The sequence below is a fragment of the Falco cherrug genome, chromosome 11, assembly GCF_023634085.1.
Source record: "Falco cherrug isolate bFalChe1 chromosome 11, bFalChe1.pri, whole genome shotgun sequence".
Taxonomy (NCBI): Eukaryota; Metazoa; Chordata; class Aves; order Falconiformes; family Falconidae; genus Falco; species Falco cherrug.
Window position 1 is genome coordinate 14,071,075 of NC_073707.1, and position 23,183 is coordinate 14,094,257.

Below are 23,183 nucleotides of genomic sequence, written 5' to 3' on the forward strand. Positions count from 1 at the left end.
AAAATCCTCCTTCGCCCCAAATGCAGCTGTCAGCTCACAAACCCAGCCAGTTCTTTGTTCTTTTTCCCAGAATATTCCTTTCTTGCTGCATTGTCACAGTGCTCTTTCAGAGCTGTTATCCAGCATAATACTCACCCAGGACCACGTCCCAAGCCCTCTCAAGAAATAGAAAAGAACATATTCTTTCACCTGAAACTTCTCTGAAGATGTTCCTCTGTGATTTGTCATTGTCAGCTCTGCTCAGCCACGCTGACTCCTCGCTGTTAGCTTCCAGAAGGACCCCGAATCGTGATCTCCACAAGGCAGGGAGACTTACACAGCTGCTGGCAATTTATTCATGCAGGAGCCTGGTCCAGAGAGCAGCTGAAATCCGCAGCAAGCTCTAATGAATTTGTCAGCCTGTGTAACTAAGGATTCTACATTCAGTAGTGTTTTTTTACAACAGACAGACAAAATTCACCTTTGTAGGAAAAAACCATCAGCACTCTCTTCTCCACTGCAGAACATGGTGTGTAACGATACACACCGGATTTGGAGCATAAAGCTCCAGAAAAGAGGAAAATTCTCAGCAAAAATTCTACAGAGATGACAGAAGGGTAAAATAAACTTTACCATACCTTCCCTATGTTCCCCCCTCTGCCGAGTACCATACCTTCCCTATGTTCCCCCCTCTGCCGAGCTTCCTTTCAGCACTAGAGACCAGCAATCCTCCCACACTGATAAACAGGGGTAACCAGATTTTTCCACATGGCTATGTACACAGAAATGTTCCCCACCTCATATACTTGGACTATCTTTAAAACATACAGCTACAACCAAAGTCAAAAATCCTCAGCTGAATGACTATCCCCCCTTACTGGGGCATTCCAGACCAGCCACATGTTTGCTTTCAGTGTGTTCTTTCCATGAAAGTTGGACAAATTTTGTAGTGTACTGGGAAAGAGGACAGCAAATAAGATGCTATTTATTTCTAGACAGCCAAAGAATTAGCTCCGAACTATTTTACAGCGTTCTTTGTATGAAAACATGTGGTTACAAGAGCTGCTAAGTAAGTAAATAAAAAGACAAGGTTAACTGGACTAGACAACAGAACTTGAAATAACTGTAATTTATGATAATGTATATTGCTGGTTTTCCTTAGGGTTTGCTGAACAATAGTTTCAAGAACAGCTTCTTCCCTTCCCTTAGCCTGGGTCTCATTAGTCATGTTCCAAGGCAACAGGTTTCCATGACAGCAAACATTAAGTTTTGCAGTGCAACCCTTTAAACTAAGCTTTCGCTACTATACTTCAACCTAGCCCAGCTATCTTCACGGTAGAAAAAAAAAAAACCTACCCTGAAAAATCCTAACAGACATTTAACTCAACAGATATCTTATTTGTACTATCATCTTGCTGAGGAACACAGATGATGTTGAATGTAGCAGGAATGTCATCAAATTCCCCAGAAGGATGCTTTTACCTGGTCTGAGCTCACAAGTTCTTGGCAACCATCTAAAGCAAAAATATAATGATGTAAGCTGATGATGCAGACTCCATGCTCACAAAGGCATCAGACAGAGTTAATAAAAATCCCACCACAGGGATTAACTGCAGAACTGAGACCTTTGGGTTTACTCATTTTGTGCAGGGTGAGAGCAACATCTCACTCAGGCAGTAGCTGTGCTAACAAACATTTTCAAATGCATTTTCAGTGGAGTAGAATGTCACAGACAGACACAGACAGGAGTTTTCTCTATGAACTAGATTGAGCCTTGTTATTTTGCGGGGACTGCTGATTGAACGTCTCTGGGTATCTTTGAAAGCCTCACTCACACTGTTAAATTCTTCTAATCTTCCCTTATAAACCAATCCCTCCTGACCCCTAATGTACTGTTATTGCACACTGTATTACTCCAACGCAGCACAGTGCTACACAGAGGATAAAAAAAACGTGTTCTCTATTGAAAGGACTGTAAAATAAATTACAAAATAGCAATTCATCTTTTCATAAGTACAGCATTACTCTGTCCAACATAAATTCAGACAGAGAACCATACCTAGACTATACAGTAAGTTTCCGACCTGGGTTTCTGAAAGCACATGGGTTTTTTGTAGGAGCAGCCAGGGGAGGTGTTGAAGATTCACTTTCAGTGGCTTTTTGTTAAACAAAGGCTGATAGGAGGTAACCAAGGTAACCTAAATGCCAAATGTCCTACAGTTATTTGTAAGAATTGACACCTTTTAATGAGCCACAACACTCAGAAATGCATAATGAAAACAGAAACAGAAATTGTAAGAATTCATGAATCCTGTGAGATCCTGCCACTCTTGCCTCTCACACAAGATGATTTGTCATACTTTCAATATCCCTTTTGACATTATTACACTTATTTTTATCCCAGTCTGTCTGTCTCTCTTTAATTGTCATGGTATGTTCAAAGATGTCACAACTCAAGAGTTGCAAATAGTTGCGTGACAGATAACCAGCCCTGTCACAACTGGTAAGCAGTAAGATCAGCGTAAGAATCCTCCAGGCAGAGATGCTAACAAGGAAATAAAAAAGCTTTTTGTTAGATGCAGCTGGCAAAAGCAAGGATGGCAATCAAGGCTAGCAACATGACCACAATTAATGGTTATTTTAGTAACTGGAATTTTGCAAACTAGGACATGCGCTTGAAGCTTGTCAGCGAGGTCAGAGTTTAGATAACCACAAAAGATGTTGGTGAGATCAGGAAAGCTGTTAAGGCACCTGTTTTCTAACACTTTTTTTTAATTATAATTTCATGAAGTAATCTTAGAAAACTTTACATTGAGCATCGCCTAGAATAGTCAGGCAAGTTGAAAATAGAAACATCAACAGCAAACACAAATTAAACGGGCATTAAATGAGAGATTCGTGAACATATACAAAGAGATATGTATCTCCTCCTTTAAGAAAAATCAAAGAACTAAGACACTGAGAGCCAACCATCTTCTGATGAGCTATACTCCACAGTGCACTAACCTATGTAGAGTCCCGTCAATGGCAATGGAGTTCCACAAAGATGGAGGCACAGGGATTTTGACACAGTGACCTAAAGGTAACCTGTAAATAACTGGGTTTCACTTGGGCCTTTTCATTTTTGGACTTTTTCCCTTTGGAGAAAGAACTGAGCTGAACTGCCACTGTAACACCGCTTAGGTGAGTGACCCCTGCCTCACTGAAGGTTGTAAAAAGTATAAATACAAGTTTTATGTTTCCATCCAATCTGTTCTTAAGTGTGCTATACATACAGGCTGACACTTGCAAAAGTCACATTAAGTAACGCTCAACTGCCTACTTTGTGTAGGCAAAAGTAACAGGAAGATGTAGATGCTGCTTAGAGCAGGAATATAATTCAGCAGTTCTTTGGAGTGCTTAACACATGCTTTTCATCCCACTTTGTAGCACAAAGGTGGCTGGCACAGCAGGCATGCCATACTCAATGACCTTGTGCAGTAGGGCAAGGCAACCATACTAATTCTCTCACACTTCTCAAGCTGACATTGGATACATCAGTTTGGCAATACTATTTATTTCAGATGCTAGAATTGATATGGTTGGCATAAGTAATCCTAGCTAATGTATTATTCTTTTCCATAAGGAACTCTTCTCTATTTGAAATGAGAGAGAAAGAAGTCCTACAGCTCTTAGAATGACTAAAAAACAAACAGGCTTATGGTATCGTTATTCATACCAAGAGATCTTCTTTTTAGAACTCCTATTTTGATAATACTCCACAATTCAAGCAACATGACAGTTATAAGAGTCAGAGAATCACAGCGTGGCTCCAAAAGAAAAAGAGTAAAAGCAAATGAAACTACTGATGATTTCACTGAATAGAAGTCACTTATAAAAGCAAAGAGCAAAAAGAGCCTCTTTGCACATTCTGAAGTGGCTTCATAATCAATTAAACACTCTACTTCAAAAAACTTAATTTCAAACCATGCGAAAATAATATACAACTCATACAATTTCATTAATTTACTATTAAATGGAATGTCTTCAGAGCTATTAAAAGCCCTTCAGCAATTTCACTATTTTTTCAATGCTGAAAGTATGCCTTTGACATCAATACAGAGAAAACAGATGGATAAAGTAATTTTTAAAAAGAGCAGCACAATGCTATGAACCAGTTTGTCACAGTTTTACTAACAGACCAGATAACACAGGCAGAAAAGTGGGCTGAGAATTAGCAAAGTTGTCACGTTGTCTCAAAGTGCTCCCACCCTCCAAAAAGAACCCCCAAAACCCTTCCCCCCAGGAAGATACAGACAGACAGGAGAGAAAGGAGCAATGAAAAAATCAGAACAAGCATGCAGGACACTTAAAGATCAGAAAAAACCCTAAAGGAAAATACTGACTGTACATTCCAGAAATCAAAGAAAATATGTGGAAGGGAAATGTGAATCAACGCTCAGATCATTCTGGCATATGTCTCTGATAACTTACCTGATTTTTCTATAGGACAGTTTCATGATTTGACAGAGACAAAGCATCCAGCTATGGGTTATGGGCTAGGATAAATTGAATTTCTCTGAGCTTTGAATTCTGTTAAAGGAGGAAATTATCTCTCTAAGGAAGTGTTCAATCAGTTTAGAGAGACCAAATTGCACTGACGGACTTGCAAGTTAACATACCTGGCTCCCCACACACAGCTACAATGTTTTATAATACACAGTAAGATGCACAGCCCAGCTGATTCTTCTCTTTTTCCCTTTATGCAGCTTGCAAAGTTATAAAAGATTGATTAAATTGTCCAACCTTCACAAAAATGGGCCACGCTCAACTACTAGAAAGCTGATCATCCTAATAGGTGTGTGAATTTGGGACAGGAAAACTCTACTGGGAAAGACGGTTATTAGTAGATACCAAAAGATATAAGAGATTATTTTCACCCTACAATATCAAAGACTAATCTCTTCAGGATATCTCCTGCTCTCAAGCTGCACACTTCCAAAGGTTGCAGCCTTTGTCCAGGTCCAGGGGATCTGGGAAGGGGACAGCAAAATGAGAAGAAAGACAGAAACAGGCCACCCGCATGCAGCAGCAAAAAGAATACACTAAACCTGGCAGAAGCATCTTGAGCCAACAGTCTTCCTAAGGTGCGAAGTGCAGTCTAGTAGCAGTTGGAGCAGTCCTGCTACCAGACTACAACAGAAAATAGAAGGAAGATAGAGAAAGAAAGAGGCTGGTCCAAAAAGAAGTGTCTTTCTCCTTATACTAGGTGGCTTACATTTTCGAAACAAGCTTGCGAAATCAGGGTCCACAACCATTTGGCTTTTAGAAAAAAAATTATTATTAGAGCAGAATAATCATTACATTCAAAATAATGGACATTTGTACAAAAGTAGAGTCATACGGTCAGCAGTAGACCAAAACTAGTAAAAATAGCTCTTCGAAGTACTGTCAGTAACAGTTTATGATGACAAAACCTGAAGCTAAAAGACATGGTACAAAACAAGTGTTTAGCCCAGCTAGGAGAAGAGAAACTAGACGAAGGGTAGTAACAACTCTGAGAAACTCATCTGTAGAGTAACACAAGTGCAGAATTGTTAAACCCTCTGCTACATTAGCTGACCTTCATCTTCACCATTATACAAACAAACCCCTTCAGTTATTGGGTTTTGGTATTTCTCTGAGGATCTGGCACATTGGGAAGCAATTTCAGGAAGTGCATTTTAGAGGTGCATACAGCAGTTCTCTCTCCAGGTAGTTTTAACATTAAAATGCAGGCTTGTTCATGTACTCTTCCACTGTCTGGGGGAAAAACAAAACAAAACAAAAACTTGATGCATTATAAGCAGTACAGTAATATTCAAACAAATCCTCTCGTCCTCTCTGAAGACAGTTGTAATTTTGCATGGAATTAATTAACTAAAAGGTAGAAATAACTCTGCTTTAAAAACCTTTCAGAGCATTTTAGAATCTGCTCTTCTAATCGTGGCATCACGGTTGTGGCCAAACTCATCACATCCAGCTGGCCGTTGTACAAAGCTGGTGTAGTTTCACGTGCAAATGCCAGACCACTGTGAAAAACTGTTGGACTGACATAGCGTGCCCCTAGTTACTTCTACCAGCATGCTTTTCTTCCAGCATTAAAATGGGTCCTTCGCTACCCAGGAAAAAATGAAGTAAATCCATCACATTCAGCTGCTTTTGCCACTCCTGGCTCAATGGTACAAGTTACATTACAAGTTACAACAAGAGAATTCCTGCAGGGTTCTGAATAAAGTTACATATCTGTGCCCTGCAGAAAGACTACGAAGGTGTTATGAATGAAACTCGTTTGCCAGCAAGAACTTTTGCCCATGTTAAGTGTTAACAGCAGGTCATCTGTTTCCAATGTATTAGTGAAACAGAAGAGATTCTTCTGTATCCATATATATGTACGTATAAATGAAATATAACCTTAGATTATGTTCTCATATTATATAAATATCTTAGATACATCTTAAGCTATTTCTTAATATAATATCCAAGAAATTCTAGCAGTTAAACTGCAAGAGAGCATTATATAAAGAGCCTCCAGACAATTCCGCAAGATGCAAGAGGGTTGAATTGAAAGCTTATATAACTGCTACCTTGACTGCACTGTTGTACCTATTGAAACTGGACGTAAGACACATTTGGATAATTAAATACCAGAAGTGCTTAGCTGTATTTTAAGCTCCTGTCAAACAAGGAAGATGAAAGAAGGCGGAGGAAGATCAGGGGTTTGCCTTTTGTTTTCCTCTGCCTTACCTCCTGCAACATGTCAGAGTCTTCTATGGCTTTCACTGCAGACCTCTTTGAAGTTTCTTGAACTTCTCCACCGATTACAAACTCATCAAGAATAAAATAAGCTTTTTCAAAATTAAAGATAATATCCAGCTCGCACACCTGCCAGAACAAAAGGACACCCCACATTTAAATAATTTTTACAGCATTATAAGCACTACTAGGCCAAAAGTTGTAAGATGATCAAACTTATTCAACATATCCACTCTTGTGGCAAGTAGCAGGGTAAAGAAAGATACTGCATATTCTGTAATATTGCAGCTTCTGCATGTATTCTCTTCACATATATAGCCTATACTTACAGCAAAGATATTCCACTTACTATATTTTATACAATATATTACATTCATAGTAGTTTTCAGAGAACAAAGCTGACTTCCTAGCCCACTAACCTTGTAATAGGTCTTACATAGCACTTGTAATATGGGTTACACATGTTCATGCAGCTTCACAGAGCAAGACAAAATCCCTGCCCTAGTGATCTTACAGTCACGGACCACTTTTTTGTTTTGAGGTGGTACAAACGGCACAGTGATTTACATAAGAAATGTATTAAGGTAGTGGGAACAATTTCAAAAATGTTCATAGAAAAGATGGGTCTCCTGCAGTCTTCTAAGACTTACTGAAAAGACTTATTTGGACCTTCTTCAGGTCTTTGCTTTAAAAAAACCACCCACTTTATCTTTTTCCTCTTCATATGCCCTTAATTGTTACACAATATTGTGAAACAAACAAAATGAGCATATCTGAAGATGTCAGGAGAGAGAATCAGAGTACACTCACCCAGGGTTTTTTAAAGTAATTTTCCTCAAGCTTTCCCCTCAAATTCTATTCCAAGACAGACATACCAAGCACCGAGATTAAATTGGGAGGGGGGAAAGGATAAAAAAAAAATATCTTATGATAGTTTCAGCTCTATTTTATAAAATATTCTAATAATTCATTTCGCTCTGGATTAAGAGAGTCTACAAGTTAAGCAGTGCAGATGGAAACATGAAGCAAAACACCTTCAGACAACGGTTTATCAGACAGCCAGGAATGGAGTTCAGGGGAGAAAGTGAAACCTACGTTTCCAAAGTATCTGTCCAGAAGCTCTACGTATCGATGAACGACCTCTAGTGTCAGGAGCTCATTGTCTTGGTCTTCTATTGCACAACAGAAATATAAACTAGCATACCTAGGGAAACAAAGGCAAAACCATGAGTGAACAGCTATGCAAATGACAGTTAATGTCTATCTGGTCTCTAAAATAATCATTTTCTTTCATTCTTACAATGTCCCAGAGAACGCTTAAAAAGATCAGATAATTTAAACAAATTCTTAATTTAGTTAGAAAAACAAACTCCACCCTTGGCAAAGTGGGATACCTCCAACACCGGTCTTAAAAAAAAAAACAGTAAATCAGCAGTACTCTAAGGTCTCCCTCAGCTGCTGCAACAGCACTACAGTAAGTGGGGTTAATTAATGAGTTACTGCTCTTTATTAAAAAATAAAGGCAAAAACCAAGGTGGAAGGAGTTACATCCCAGCAATCCTGCTGGCTATCAAGTAACTGACAGTGTTTTACATAGGGCCTGAAAGCATGAAACTGCTTAGACCAAGCAATCTTCACAACTAACTTGCAGCAAAACTTTATGTTTAAATCAACCCAAGATGGGAGTAACGATCTACCTCAACTCTCTGGTGCTGTGGCTGGAAGCCCAACTTGTCACAGCATCTGATCAGATGTTTATATCCATCGCTTCACAGCATGGAGCACCATTTTTGCTAAATGGGAGATGCCGCTTAATTTGTACAGCGTGCTATACCTTAATGCTACTTTTGTTTGCTCCAACTTTACATGAATGAACAGGCAGTTAATGCTAAGCATCCTGTAACTGGGGTCCAGTGATCGGTTTGGAAAAGGAAGTGTAAATTAACACTTTCCAGAGGAACATATATTTCAGACAAAATTTGACAAAATGTTGAAAGTGCCTCAGAATAGCTCCTGCAGCCTCCTGAAGAGCCTGATAAAGCTCAGCATGCATCTCAGCAGGCTACCTTGGGGAATTAGAAGGAGCAGTGAAGCCTAAAGCCTTCTCACAGAATTTCAAGCACCAATACTTATTATGTTACTCCCATTTCTCTCCTTTAACTGATTGTACAAGTATTTTGCACCCCACAATTTACCCTGCCGGTTTATCTGGGGACACTGTGCTGGTATACACAGATCACTGATGGCAGGCTCTGACTAGCTTAGTCTAGCACTTAAGGTTTTGTTTGCTGCTTTTCTTGAAGAAAGCCTTTATTTTCCCTCTTCTGGCACGTTATTTATATGAATAGTAATCATACGTTCTCACAAAATTACTCACACCTTTTGTAAACAAGCTTGAGGTCTTTCCAGTCAACAAAACTACATGTTTTTTGATTGCGAGACAAAATAATCTGAACAATTTCTCGAATGATCTTTTTCTTCTCTTTATCAGGTAGCGTCGTATACCATTTCTGAAGCCTTAACTTCCCCTGCCGACTGAACAGCAGTATAAAGTGTATCTAGAGTAAACAAAGCAACATGGTTAACACTGGGGCCACAGCCAGAGAAGAGCATTCCTCTGCCCCACGCCGGAACTCTGTGAAATCCTAGCGAAGGCATCTCCAGCCCTGACATGATGTCTGGACGTGGCGTCAGTGAGGTCTGGGGGAGGCTGAGCGGGGCAGCAGAGATCCCTCTTCTCTCCTGTTTCTTCCCCAGGCAGCTCTCTCCTCTCTGTGAGACCTCTCCCCTTCGCACCCTCTTCCACCCGACCTTCCCCACCTCCTTCCTCACCTCGTGCAAACAGCAGCTTTGCTTCCTACTCTACCACTTCCATGGGGAACGGGAGGAGCATCACCACTTTGCAGTTGTGAGAAGAGCCTCCTCCAGCAAGATTAGACACCTTAGTGAAGGGAATAAAGACTTATACACAACAAGGCTAGGGGCTAGGGAGACCAAGAATGCAGTGTGGCACAAGACCAGAAACACGAATACCTAGATAGTAATCACTAATTTTGGTATTGATCAATCTCAGGTCACAAACAAAGCAGCACATTCCTAGAAGAGGCTATAAGGAGCAGAAGAAAGCAACTGCTTTGGAAAGGGAGCTTGACTAGTTTTACTAAAGAAATCACCAGATTATGAAACACAGATGACTATGATGACAAAGGACAGACCTCAGTGACCAAGTATGTTACATTAAATAAAGCATAATATGTACACTGTTCTAAAATTTCAAATTTAAGTCTAGTCATAATTTTCCACAGTTTGGCCCATGATTTTTTCATGCTTAGCGTTAGCAGTATTATTGAAATACAGAAGTGCTCACTTTCAAATGCCAGTTGGCTTTTGGAAGAAAAGTATCAATTCACATTTATACAAATGCTTTTATTAGCAGATTAAAATAAATGACCATACTAAGTCTTTAAGCAGTACAGTAAGCCATCTACCCATAGCATGGCAATGGCTTTAAGAATGCAGGAAATCTATTTGAGGATGACATCCATCTCAATGGGACACCATCTGTCAAATGGAAAAAAACCCACAAACCAAAACCTAGCAGGGATAGAGATGCTTCCAGTGGCTGAAGACACTGTGAACTGCCCTGTTCCTGACAGGCATCCCCATCGCTTTTCTCACCAGTAGCAATGCCTGAAGGCCAGGGACCTGCAGGAAGGATGTCTAACCGTAGTCACGGCCATGTCACCATGACAGGCACACCACCACCTGCCCAAGCAGAGGCAAGGCTTCCTCTGATGCTGGGTGGACCAGGGAGAAGCACAGCTCATTTTCCTCATTTGTTCCCAGTCCTTGCGAGCCCCCCAGCAGAAGAGCTGGCAGGTCCCTTGACACATCCCATTCCCATTCGCCTAGCCTTACCCTTCCCTATAGTTTCCCAGTCTACACCCTAATCCCTTCTCCCTCTTTTCTACTCCAGCTTATTGCTGCACCTTTACTTCCCCATTGCTCCATCTCCCCAGTAAGGATTAAAGTTAATGTTCACTATTACTATCAAGATTAAAATGCAGGTTTCTATAAAGACAAAAATCATTCTACGCTCTGGTAAAGTCCAAGCAGAGGAGTATACCAGGGAAGCTTCTACATAAAAGAAAAAAAAGAAAAGCTACCGATTTTAAACAAAGCAATCATTCATAATTCAGAGCCACGCTCTAGCTCTTAAGTCACATAGTTATTGAGTAATCCAGAGATAAGAGTTCTGACTATACTGAGAAAGACTTTAAATGTGGGATCATTTTAAGGAAACGTGGACTGTTTTATTCATATGTGCCTGTGGCAGGATCTACTGGTGGAAATATGGCTCTTGCCATCATTAGTCTAATGTGCTTGATAAAATTACAAGGATTTTGTAGCTGCCTTGTATTGAGTCCTATAATACTCTCCAGATGAGCTTGCTAAATAAAAATTATGCTGCCAGCAGTACACATGGCCTGATTACAGTGAAGATCAAAGCACCATGCTCTTGCCTTTCTCTGTTCATATGACCAACTGGGTTTTGACAACATTCCAGCTGTCAGGGTTACCCCGGCCCAGTAGATGAAGGGACAGTACTTAGTGTCCATACACTTGGTCCGCTGAGAGGAGCTGAATGAATGAATGAAAGACTACTTTGCGTGCTGCACAGCTCATTAACTCCAAAGCCTTTGTAAAGGTGAGTGTATTTTGAAAAGCAGGGCATAGGTCCTGCACACAAGAGCAGAAGGTCAGTGGGTGTCCATTTAAAAGTAACGAGGCACAGGTAGCAGCTATTTGATAAACAAATTTCTAGAAATATGGTGGATCAGATAGGAAAGGGTGATTAGATTTGATTGACAATGCAGGGAATTAGTCAATGAATTCCTATCAAAAGCTGGCAGCACGGTCAGCATAACAAGGTCGTGCAGTTTGAGAGATCCTCAGGAAGAAATGTGTTTGCCTGCCGTGCTTCAATAGGGGAAGACAATGAAGGGGTGTTCTGGTTTGGGTTCAGCTGTTGGACCCAACGGACCTTAACTCTGAGTGCCTGCAAGTAATCCATGTATGTGCACGAGAGCAGCCTTACGCCTCTAAAAGGTTAAATACCAGCAAGCCAGGGAATTACTGTGAATATTATCACCATTTTCTGCTGATTAGTTTACTTCAGGGTGTTATGCTTCACCCATAGGAAAGCTGGCTGCTCTCCATTTAAAATTGCTTTGAAAACTCCACTGTTTCTTGTAACGATGCAGTTGATGTTTCACCACCCCTTTCATGAGCAGAAGGAACATTCTTTGCAATCAGAAAATACCCATTAACACACTTTTAAACGCATCAAGATTTGTACACAAGTTTCAAAAATCCCACTTTTGGGTCTCCTATCCCACGTTGCTTCATATACAGAATATAACTGCATACCTCATAAGGCGATTTTACTATTATAGAAATATATACAGCTAGAAAACAGGTAAGAGCTTCTACCGTAGCCCATTTCTAATTTTACAGTCTGCAGTAAAATAATGTGCCCTGAAGCCTAGGTATGTATTACCGGCCAGCTCAGAGCTCCTGTAACAAAATAATGCACTAGAAAGCTGCAGATACTTAGAAAATACGGTAGGCTTTTTTTCTCTTTTGACTCTTCTTCCTTTTCCTAAATTCCATTCAATTTGGGAAACTCTCTAAGAGGTAAATGTTGTTACATTCTCAAGAGGTTAAATGGCTTAATTCCTGTGTGAGCATCTCATTGCTATAGACAGACATTGTTTCAGGCAGTTCAGCATCGCTCTGCCCAGCCACACAGACACAGTGCGACACACCACATTCCCCACTGCCCCAGCTCCCTTGTTACAGCTCACTGGAAAGATGCCGACGCATCAATAAACCTGGAAATGTTGAAGAACTGCACAAACACAAATTAATAGCTCATTTGTTCCTTGACTGGGAAAACCTATTTGCTTTCCTATAGTGCTAACGGTGAGATGGATGTTGATTAAGGAATTTTTGGTTAGTTTTCAGCAGCCAAACTACGAACAGAGGTAGATTATCCTGGTTTTAGGTTTTACTCATCTTTAAAAGTTCTAATTCCAGAGGAAAACAAAGGCAAATGACTTGCTTCAAGCAAAATACCTTTGAAGCAGAGTGCTTGATTTCTTTTGCTTCCATTCTAGGGTGTGCTGGCTGTGACTAACAATCACCAGACCCAGGGGCGATGCCAGTGGGAATATTTAGGTCCAAGCCTGAGTGGGTCGGGATGAGGAGTGCAGTTCCTATGAGAGCATCGGCTGCCTTCACATGAGGAGTCTGTAGGAGACAAGCTTTGGTCTGGGAGCTGAGTGTAATTTTATTAGCCTGTTTTACTGAATCAGACCCAACCACCTACAGCACTATGCAAAATTATCTCCACAAACGTCAGTAAGTAGCCTAAATGACTGCATTTTGTATTTGTAAGCCATAATTTCCTAGTTGGAAAAATAGTTGTTTTTTTAAATCAAGCATTTAAACCGGACTTCTAAACCTGAATTCTATCCCCTCCTCATGCATTTCTGAATCAACTGCAGCTGTAAGTTGTGTAACAGGTCAGAAACTTAGAAGGCCTTTTGTTTCATCCAGATCTACAAAACTGCACCAGTGTTAACAACCACCCCCCTTAGTTTCAGGGCTACAAAAAACTTTCATATGAAATAATTTAGCAGTAAATAGACCACACACTGAAAATGCAAAATACAGAAGGTTTACATGTTCATAAAAAGCAAATATAAAAGATGTATGTAAAATGCACAATTGATACTTTTTTTTCCCCACCTTCCTTGGGAGACCTTTCTCTCCTTTTGCTAATGGGCTGCCATGGTCTGAGAAGTAGCTCACCTAAGCCTGTCTCCTAGACTGCTCCCTGCCAAGACCAGAGGTCCCCTTCGTGCAGCCTTCCCCAGTGTGCAGCCATTTCGCACTCCAGACCAATCAAACACTTTACAGTTGGCTCACTGGTTTTGAACTGCGCTCATTTGTTGCTTTTACAGAGGTTTTAAAACTTTATCTGAACTCCAACATTTAGTACAACTGCCTAAAGGGCCCCAGACTTTAACATATACATACAGAACAAACCACCTGTAAGGGTATCAAAAAAGACTGCCACGTGGGTAGGCAAAGCAGCTTTCCTGACTCCCAGAGTCATTTCTCCAGTTTACTGTCCAATGACATAAACATGTAAAAGATGCCACACTTCTTCCTGTGAGGGGAACTCCAGGGGTCAACGCAGCAAGGCTCTAATTCACCCGGCTGTGAGAGGAATGAGCACTAGAAATGCTGCTTCTCCTCCTCCTGTAATTCAACCTGCATAACCTGTTCTGTGGCATCTGGCTGCTCCAGGTCCCTCCATGGGAGAGGACAGGGAAACAGGAGGACTCCAAGGAGCCTACGGGGAGGGATGGCAGAAGAGATGGCAGCTGGAAGACTGAAAAAAAAGAATCCTTCTCTTTCCTGGGTGCTTGGTTTGGGCAAGGATTTGCTTGGCTAGGCAGCTCTGTCACTCCAGCAGCATTGGGTTTAGACTCTGCTCCAGTTGTAACCTTTTGGAATTCAGTTAAATCCCTCCCAAATCAAAGTCACCTTTATAAAAGAGAAAGATTCCTGAAATTCATAAGTTAACTAAAATTTGCAATTAGGAATTACTATCCTGAAACAGACAGCTTGGCAGAACTTGGAAACTTAGGTTTTCTTTAAAAGCTTTCTTTTTAAGCCTGCTGCTGCCAGTAGGGGAACAGGCAACGTATGACATACTAATAAAGAAAAACTGATGGACCACATAAAAAGGGAAGTGGGACAACAAAAGCCACACCTTTGGCTGATGGCGTGCCAACAGCTGCCGACAGAAACCTGGGGAAAACCAGCCTGACTGGCTGTACTTAGTGGAGAGGAAGCAACTTTTTTCATAAAGTTCTTTTCACTTATTCTGACTCCCTTGAAGTCTGCTTGATCTTCTGGCACTGTTTTAGTCGAGTTCATATTCTGCTTATCTTTTACTATTTTTCATTCTTTCCTCCAAATGAAAGAATGTATTTCCCAACATCGACAGGTGTCCAGAGTTTTTTTATTAGTATTTATTTCACATTACATCTGAAAATGAACAAACCTACCTTCATGAAATTGTTTCTTTTAAAAAGTATGAGCATCCAAATTATCCGAAGAGGTTTTTTTCTCCAAAACATTTGAAGAATAAAAAAAATTCATTTCAGTGTTTGCTTTGTTTAGTGGTTTTTTTTAAGGGAGGAAAGTAAATACTGACTTTTTTTTTAAAAAAAAAAAAAGAATAGCTATACTGTGAACACACAGATGGCTTGGAATGCCAGGTGTTTAAGGCGAAATGAGAAGGACATACTGAATGGACAACTACTGACCTAATGTATTAACAATCTAGCTACATCAGGAAAAGCCAGAATAACAACACACTGAAGTATTTCGGTATTCTGCTGCTGCACGGAGTCCCCATCTGGCTACTGACCTTTAATACATACACTCTGGGATTTTAGGGACTTTTAAAGCAATTATGTAAAATCCAGAACAGGCTACTTTATTGAAAATATTGCCTTCCTTGTTTACTCTGTTAGTCTGTTATTCACAGCCACGCAGAAGCTGACAGGTATTTGTTAAATACCGTAGAATCTCAGCTTTAAAAATTCAAATGCATATTCAGTCCGTATGATTCAAGCAAATAAGAAAAAAAGAAAATAAATGAAAAACCTGCAACACAAAAATACCAAAGTAGCTGCCCAACTGGCACAGAATTCTGTCTCACTTAATCTCCATTAGGAACATTTCTGAACAATTTCCCCTAAACAATACATCCAAAGTCCATGCAATAAAAGCTGTGCCAGATCATTACAGGCACACGTGACTATAGTTACACATTGATTTTATGCTTTTTGTGATGCAGAAACTGCCCTTATCTTATTACTGAAGATTTTAAATTGACCAGCATTCTAGTATTTAAAGGATATTTACACCATATAATATTGATCCAGGCAACAACCTTCTTGAGAGCCTCACTTGAGTTAAACAAAACTATAATCAAAACACTACAGCTGATCTCAAGTTCTGAATCAAAACCATCTTGAAGCTCCCTGCTCCTGATCCCTACCTAAGGATGAGAAAACAATGCTCAGGCCCCCGCAAGCTCCCTCCAGCTCTGTTCCTGTTTATCACTGCCTCTAGCAGGTCTAGTCCTCCTGACCTTGGCTCATTTCTCATAACCCAGCAAAATTCCTTCAACAACCACCTCCCTACAGTACAGGCATGCTTGGGTCTCCTCCTCGCAGGCTGCTGGGCATCCCACCAATGGCGAAGCTGGGTTTCCAGCACCTCTCCAAAGAGGACAGACAGCACAGCTTTCCAACAGAGCTCCTAAGATGTAGATGCAGGCAGCGACATCCAGTTTTTACAGAGGATAATTCGTCTCAGTTTTCTTAAATCCGTGATTTTTTTTATTCCCACAAAGTGGAATTACCCCAGTTTCTAGGCAATAAGCAAGAACAGGTCCAGGCAGGGAGTTTGCACAAAACCTTCCCCAAACTTCACCAGTGGAGAGCAGGCCAGTGACCACACTGCAGCTGCGTGAACCAGAGAGACAGCACTCACATCCTCAGCCTTGGCTCCAGGGACAGACAGCTGCAGGGACACCAGCTGGCTGACCTTACAGAAAGCAGCACAATTTGAAGACATTCAGAACAATTATTAACCAGGTAATCACATCCTTCTACCTCCTGTGTTCTCAGAGGTGTTTTTATTTGTTTATACGCTTTTGGGAGGCAGTGGAAATCTTCATTAGGTTACTATTAGCAGGAGGAGACCAGGGGAGAGGCTGAACAAGCTGCCAAGAACTACCTCTAATTCGCTATAGCCCCAGTGTATTTTACAGTCACAAGAAGCTGTTTTCCCAGCCTGCTACTTGGACAGCCGGTGAAGAAACAGAGCTAAAATCTAGCCCAATAGACTCTAGCAAAAGGTGCAGCCTCTTTTATTTTAATTTCCCATTTGTCTTATCAGGTATTTGCAAAGCTCTGCTATGTGAAGGCACCGTGATGCCCTTCCCTTGCCCCTGAGCTTTCAGGGAGCAAAGTTAAAGAGCTTTGCTCTGGGCCAGGGCAGGCACACAAGAAGGTGATGCGTTTCCCTGGGGCCTCAGCCAGCTGACATAGTGCTTCAGCCCTGGGAAGGCCATGTCTGGCGGCGCAGGAACACTGCAGGTCTGCAGCAGTCTCACACCCATTCCTCCAGCTCCCAACATAGACACTCAAGGAAAACTCAAGCTCTGAAAGGACCAAAGATTCACATGAGTTAGGATGACATTCGTGAATGACTCTGAAAGCGCACTGGAGTAATTCTTTTGAAACACTGCAGCGTTCCACTTAGGCACTTTCAATAAACTCTTGGTTTTCCCTTTTAAAATGGCATTTTTTTTTTCATTAAGGTAAAGAACTGACATGGACTTAACCTAAAGAAGCAACTGCTGTTTACAGAAGAAAGGGCCAGAGCACAGGATCTCACAAAATGCTTTATGTTGGCCCAAAATTTAGCCTCCAGAATGACAAAGTGTATGAAAAATTAATTCTGCTATACATTGGGTCTTGTCACGAGACTCAGAGGAAAGGAAATGCTTTAGGTCCTGTTCCTTCCCCATCCCCGTCTCCTGAGCCTGGTGGCTGTTGAGTTGTGAGTTTAACGCAGCCATGTAGCCATTCCCATGGCTTTTCCAGAGCTCAGAGCAGACGGGCAGACACCCACCCAACACTTCACATGTTCTCCTTCCAGCATGCAATGTTGCAAGACAAAAGGCACAAACTGGTAAATTTCTGCATTTTCTTCAAACAAAAATGATTCTTTTTCTCATTCTTTTGCACTATGTGTCTATCGCTTGCCTCAGGGAACTAGGCAGAGGGACATGATCATCATACAGGGGTTCCTGCACTGGTTAATGGGTCATCGAGAACTGCAAGTGTCTGAGCAAAAACTACCGTCAAGCTCAAGCAGCAAGGCAGCAACAGGCATTTACCGGCTGGTGAAGAGGGATTTTAATGCCCTCTCTTCCCTTCTCAGGTCTACACAGAGAATAGCAAATGGACATCCTCACAAATTCTGCAAGTTAGAGAAGAAAAAAAAAAAAAAAAAAAGACTGGTGCATGGAGTACCTAGGGTTATATCTGTCATATTAAGAAACATAAATCCAGGACATACTAGGCCAGAAAGACATGTCTGGCAAGAAAGGCACGTCAAGCTTGCCTTAAACCATACAAATGTAAATTTTCTTTTCCCGTCCTACCCCGGTGACTCTGCATGCTATATTCCTACTTGCAAATAAAACACCATTTGAGCATGACTGGACCCTGCACCTCTCTAAACTGCAACATCTATAAAACACAAAGGCCCAGAGTTGGCCCCTCAAGAAAGCAGATACCCAAAGCAGCCAAGGAAATGCATGTGACAGCCTTTAGAAATAGGACAGTAGGGAAATGAAAGGGAAATGAATGGGCAGGGATGGTAATTAGCAGTTGTACATATGTGATACAGAAAGAATTCTTTTTACAGGAGCAGTACGGTTTTAATTTAGGCATCACTGGAAAGACTGCTACTGGCTCACATAAATGCCTGATGTATATGCCAAAGCATAAATCTTGTAAGTACTTTGGGGAGGAGCAGCTCTACCTGCCCTCTCTGACCCATCAGTTTCCTCAATACTTTCACTGTTTTGTCCCTTGCACATAACTGATGCCTTCAGAAGGCAGAAGATCTACAGGATGGTTTATAAAGCACGGGATTTTGAAGTAATTAAAGAAAAGCAGCAAACATTTTACATGGCTCACATGCTTGGCAGCATTTTCTTGCCTCCTCATAGCCACCGCTGCCCATTACTCCTCTAGCTCTCTCCCTCCATTTGCCTACCTCAGATGCCATGGCTTTCTCCAAAGCCCTCCAGGCACTTCACATCCCAGTAATGCCTGGCTCTGAGACAAGCCTACAGTTTTCTTATTTGTGAGTGAAAATATATAAAATGACTTAAGCAAAGAATCATCAGATGATCTATCATTTCTTCCGCTTTCCAGAAATGAGCATATTACCCAGAGACAGTAAAGTGTGCATCGCAATGACTGCACAGCCAGGCAGTCCAGCGCGGTCTCTAGTACAACAGTGACTCATGACAGTGAGTACTTGAGACAGACATGCAAAACTGGAAGAGGATCACATCGACAGTCAGAGATTATAGACTTCCTGAGAAGAACCCCAAAAAAACATTTTTCCTAGCAAATCCCACAAAACGGTATTAAAAAGTCCAACTGAATGGCAGGGAGTAACTGAATGCCAGATGATGGATCACCTCCTGAGCAGTACTCTGATCTGAGCAGCTTCCAGAAGGGGACAGCACAAGTAACAGGGCATGTGTAAAACCATTCTGGTAGTCCTGTCTCCAGGAATCACAGGTTTAAAGATTCAGGGCCAGAATCAGGATCCAGACAACGCACCTATGGACCCATTCTCTAAGAAATGCCAAACCACTAGGACACCCACAACACCCTTGGCAGTAGATTAAAAACATTCATCTACACTGTGTGAAAAAGCATTCCCTTTTGTTTTCTTTACATTTAGTGCCTAAAAATTTCACAGGATGTATCCTGACTCTTCTTGCAGCAACCATTCTTTGTAGCATTCATGATTTCACGCATTTCTATCACCTCCCCTGCAGTCATCTCTTTCCAAGCTGAAAAGTCTGTCTACTCAGAATCTTCTAAATAGGATGCCATTGCATTACCATTATCTACTCCCACAGTAATAGTTCACTACAAGATAAACAAAGAAATACCACACGGACTTTTCTTTTTCATGTAGAACACTGCCTAAAACAACAAGAATCATCCATTTGTAATTTTCTCTCCCTCCCTCATCTATTCTAATCTGCGCCCTTCTTGTCTTTCAGAGGTAAATGCCTAGAGGCAAGGTTCATTGTCTTTGCTAGACCAATACACAGCTGTATTACAGAGTGGAAAAAAGCAGTTAATTCTTTAACCTGTAGACAGTAAGTTCCGTGCAGCACTGAAAACATTTTGCAGATCTGTGTCTAGTTTAACAATTACGGACACTGAGACTGTTAGTGATTCAGAATAGCTGAGAGTTCATTTCAAAACACCGGGCAGGTGTCAGTAGCTGCAGTCGCTTCAACTAGTATTTCCACCCAAGCTTCTAGATCAGTGACTGGTATCAAATGTCTCGCTAAGTGGAAACAGTGCTTGCCAACTCCTTTTCTATTCAGGCCAAGTACATTTTTAGAGCCCCTGTGTCAATGGGATTCTTTTGATCTTCTTCCAGGGTTTCAGATCACGCTCACAGGTACTAATTTTTCTCGGTGTACTGAAAAGCAGCACAGGTAGGAGGGAAGCAGACCCTTTACTACGCAAGCACCAGTTCTGCACTGGTAACACTGAGGTGGCAGTAAGATCAAGGTGTTGCAACACAGGCACGAAAGACTAAAGCAACATGTGTCTTTGGGGAAAGAGTTTTCTCCTATGTGCTCTCTCTCCGCTCTTCGATTTTGTTGAGACAGCAATCCTTCAGGACGTGTTTCTCTGCTGCACCCATATATGTGTCAGGGAGCAGAATTTAGTCTCTTTTCTAAAAAGTCTTTTTTTTTTTTTTTTTTTTAACATGTCACAAAGCAGCAGCCAGGCAGAAAAGCTGTCTTTCTCATCAGGATGTGAAGTTAGCTTTGCTAAACAGACTCTTTCCTGAAACTTCCTTGGAAATCTGCAATACAGCAAGCAATCAAAACAACCCACTGGCTAAGATACAGTACCATCTGCACAAGTACCTTCCATTCAGATCTTAAAATACAGAAAAAAGGTGGCAAGCACAACTGTGTCATTCCAAGCTAGAGGAGTGGATCTACGAAGAGTTTAAATGACCTGTTGAAAGTTCTTCGCTCATGAGCCTGAGTAAGGCTTATTCTTGGTTTGTCATCCAGTAACCCTTATTTCTTGACACGTAACTTAGCGTAAACAATTCCTTCACAGAGACTGGATGACAGACACAGTAATTTTAACCAAAAGAGTACCCTGACAAAAGCACCCTTTCAACAGCACTCGTTAATAAAATTATTAACTGTAAGAATGCACACTCACCCTATAAAATTATAACCATCAATACAGTAGATCGTCTCCAAATTGTCAATAAGCAGCGCTCCCCCGGGACCATCATGAGTGCTTTGAAAACTAGCATTTATGGAGCGCATGTATCAGGGAGAGTTCTGAGATCAGCTTCCCTGAAATCTGCTCCTGTATTTACTGATCTTCAAGGGCAAAATAGGAACTCTGGTTGTTTACACAAGCTTTACCCGAGGGAAGTGACTATGTAGGGCCAGTCTCGGGGTGTAGCCGTAAAGATTATATCTATGTGGGGACTTAAGGTGTGCAGACTGCATTGCCATCTGTAAATTCAGTACTATACATTTCTATTTGCAAACGTAATGACAGGTCACCTTTCTAAATACACTAGACTAACACATATTTAGCATTCTGGCTAAGCCACTGAAAAGCAACAACATAGCTCTGCCTTTGAGGATAGAGACAAACAACAAAGCTTGGCCTCCGATGAAGGAGTCGAGACTTTGACTTCTGTTCAGCTGCACTGACAGTAACTGGTATCACGGATGCACACAGTAGGCAAACTGTGCAAGACAGCAGCTCAGGGCACGCTCGCAGAACCTGCCCCAAGTCTGAATTATCAGGCAGTAAGATGGTTTCTCAATTAAGAGGCATCACTGACCACCTTACTGCTTGACAGCCCACAGTCCTCCTCAGGGAAAATCTAGCCATTATTCTGAGGATATTGGTCATCACGCTTAACAAACGAGAATAACCATGGCAACCTTTTCTGATCCCAGCAAACCACCACCAAGCACAGCACTGGAGAGCTGAAACGACAGGATCCTGCCTGTCAGCCCTTACACCTGGAGGGCTGCTGCCCCCTTCCAAGCTGCTGCTGCTGCCTCTGCCCAGCCATGGAGCCAGGTCACACACGTGGCTGCCAACAGAAAACGTACAAGGAACTGAAGCAGACCCAGCGGGTCTCTCGGACACGTCACTTGATGGAAAGGCAGCACAAAGCTCCTCTGACCCCCATGAGACCAGGTAGCTGAGCAAAGGCACCGCTGGACGCTGCGCCCACTTACCTGGCACCAGGGAATACAGGTAGGAAAAAGCTCTTCCCAATGTGCCCATCACAAGAAAACCCACTGCCTGACACCACCTCGCTCTGACAGAAGAGCCAGACAAAGGACAAGAGATCCACACAAAGCCACACCTGATCTTTCTCCAGGCTCTGGAGCTGAGCTGATCTGCACCCCGGCTCCTCAAGTTACAGGAAGGCTGCAGGAAAGCTCTCTTAACAGCCTTGTTTTCCTGGTTGGCTACAAACGGCTGTCGGCGTGACCCCAGCTCACCCCGGGGCCAGAAGACAGACAAGGAAGGACCAGAACTTTCATTCCTGCAAAGGTGCAACCCTCGCCCCAAGCCCCCCGGCCGGTGCGCTGCGGCCCCAGCAGGCAGGCTGGCACGCACGTCCTGCACAACACGTTGTACCTCTGTTAAGAGCCAACTCAGATTATTCCAGCAGGATGATTTTTCACTGAAATCCAAGTTTCTTTCCCCCAAACACAAGCCGGCCGCTGGCGCCCCGTCCCGGGATGCGCCCTGCCGCAGGCACGGCGGCCCGGAGCCCGGGGCAGCGGCGCGGCCCCACAGCGCCCGGCCCCACCATGGGGCTGGCCCCTGGGCGCCGAGCCGGCCCCGCGCAGGGTCTCCCCCGGCCGCGGCGGGTGCAGGAACGCGGGCCCCGCCGGACCGAGGGCAACGGGGGCAGCCCCGCTCCGCCCTGCCTCCAGCCAGCCCCGGCGGGGGAAGCGCAGAGAGCGCCCGCCGAGGGGGGCTGCGGCACCCGGGCAGGGGTCGGCAGCAGCCGCCCGGCCCCGGCACACTTACCATGGTGCGGCGGCGGCACGCTGGGAGCCGGCCCGGCCCGGGTGGCTGCCGGCCGCCTCCCTCCCGCCCTGCCTCCCTCCCCGCCCCGCGCCAGGTGAGGCCCGGCCGCATCGCGCCTTCCCACAATGCCCCGAAAGGGCCCTCCCGGGCCGCCTCCCCCGCCGGGCCGCGGCTCCCGGGGAGGGCACGGGGGGGCCGGCCCGGCCCGGCGGCAGCGCCCGCTACGGGAGCGGGCGGGCGGCCCCGCACGGCGGGCGCGAGGCGGCCCCGCTGTGCCGCCGGCGGAGGGAGGCAGGGCGCGGGCAGCGGGCCGGGGTTCGGCCGGGACCGCACACAGCTCCCCCCAGGCCCCGGCATGTGGGAGGGCAGGCGGCCCCTGCCGGCACACGGGGTGCCCCCGGG

The 23,183-nt window shown here is 43.1% G+C and overlaps 1 protein-coding gene across 1 annotated transcript; it reads right to left on the reverse strand.

Moving 5' to 3' along the window:
- Positions 1 to 5,275: 5,275 nt before the first annotated feature.
- On the reverse strand, positions 5,276 to 22,914 carry AP1S3 (adaptor related protein complex 1 subunit sigma 3). The gene is made up of 5 exons (XM_055723527.1): positions 22,782 to 22,914; positions 9,133 to 9,311; positions 7,849 to 7,957; positions 6,745 to 6,882; positions 5,276 to 5,760 (listed from the first exon to the last, which is right to left on the reverse strand). Exons 1-5 carry the CDS (start codon positions 22,890 to 22,892, stop codon positions 5,725 to 5,727), a joined length of 573 nt encoding a protein of 190 aa, XP_055579502.1. The 5' UTR covers positions 22,893 to 22,914; the 3' UTR covers positions 5,276 to 5,724.
- Between the last annotated feature and the right edge of the window lie 269 nt (positions 22,915 to 23,183).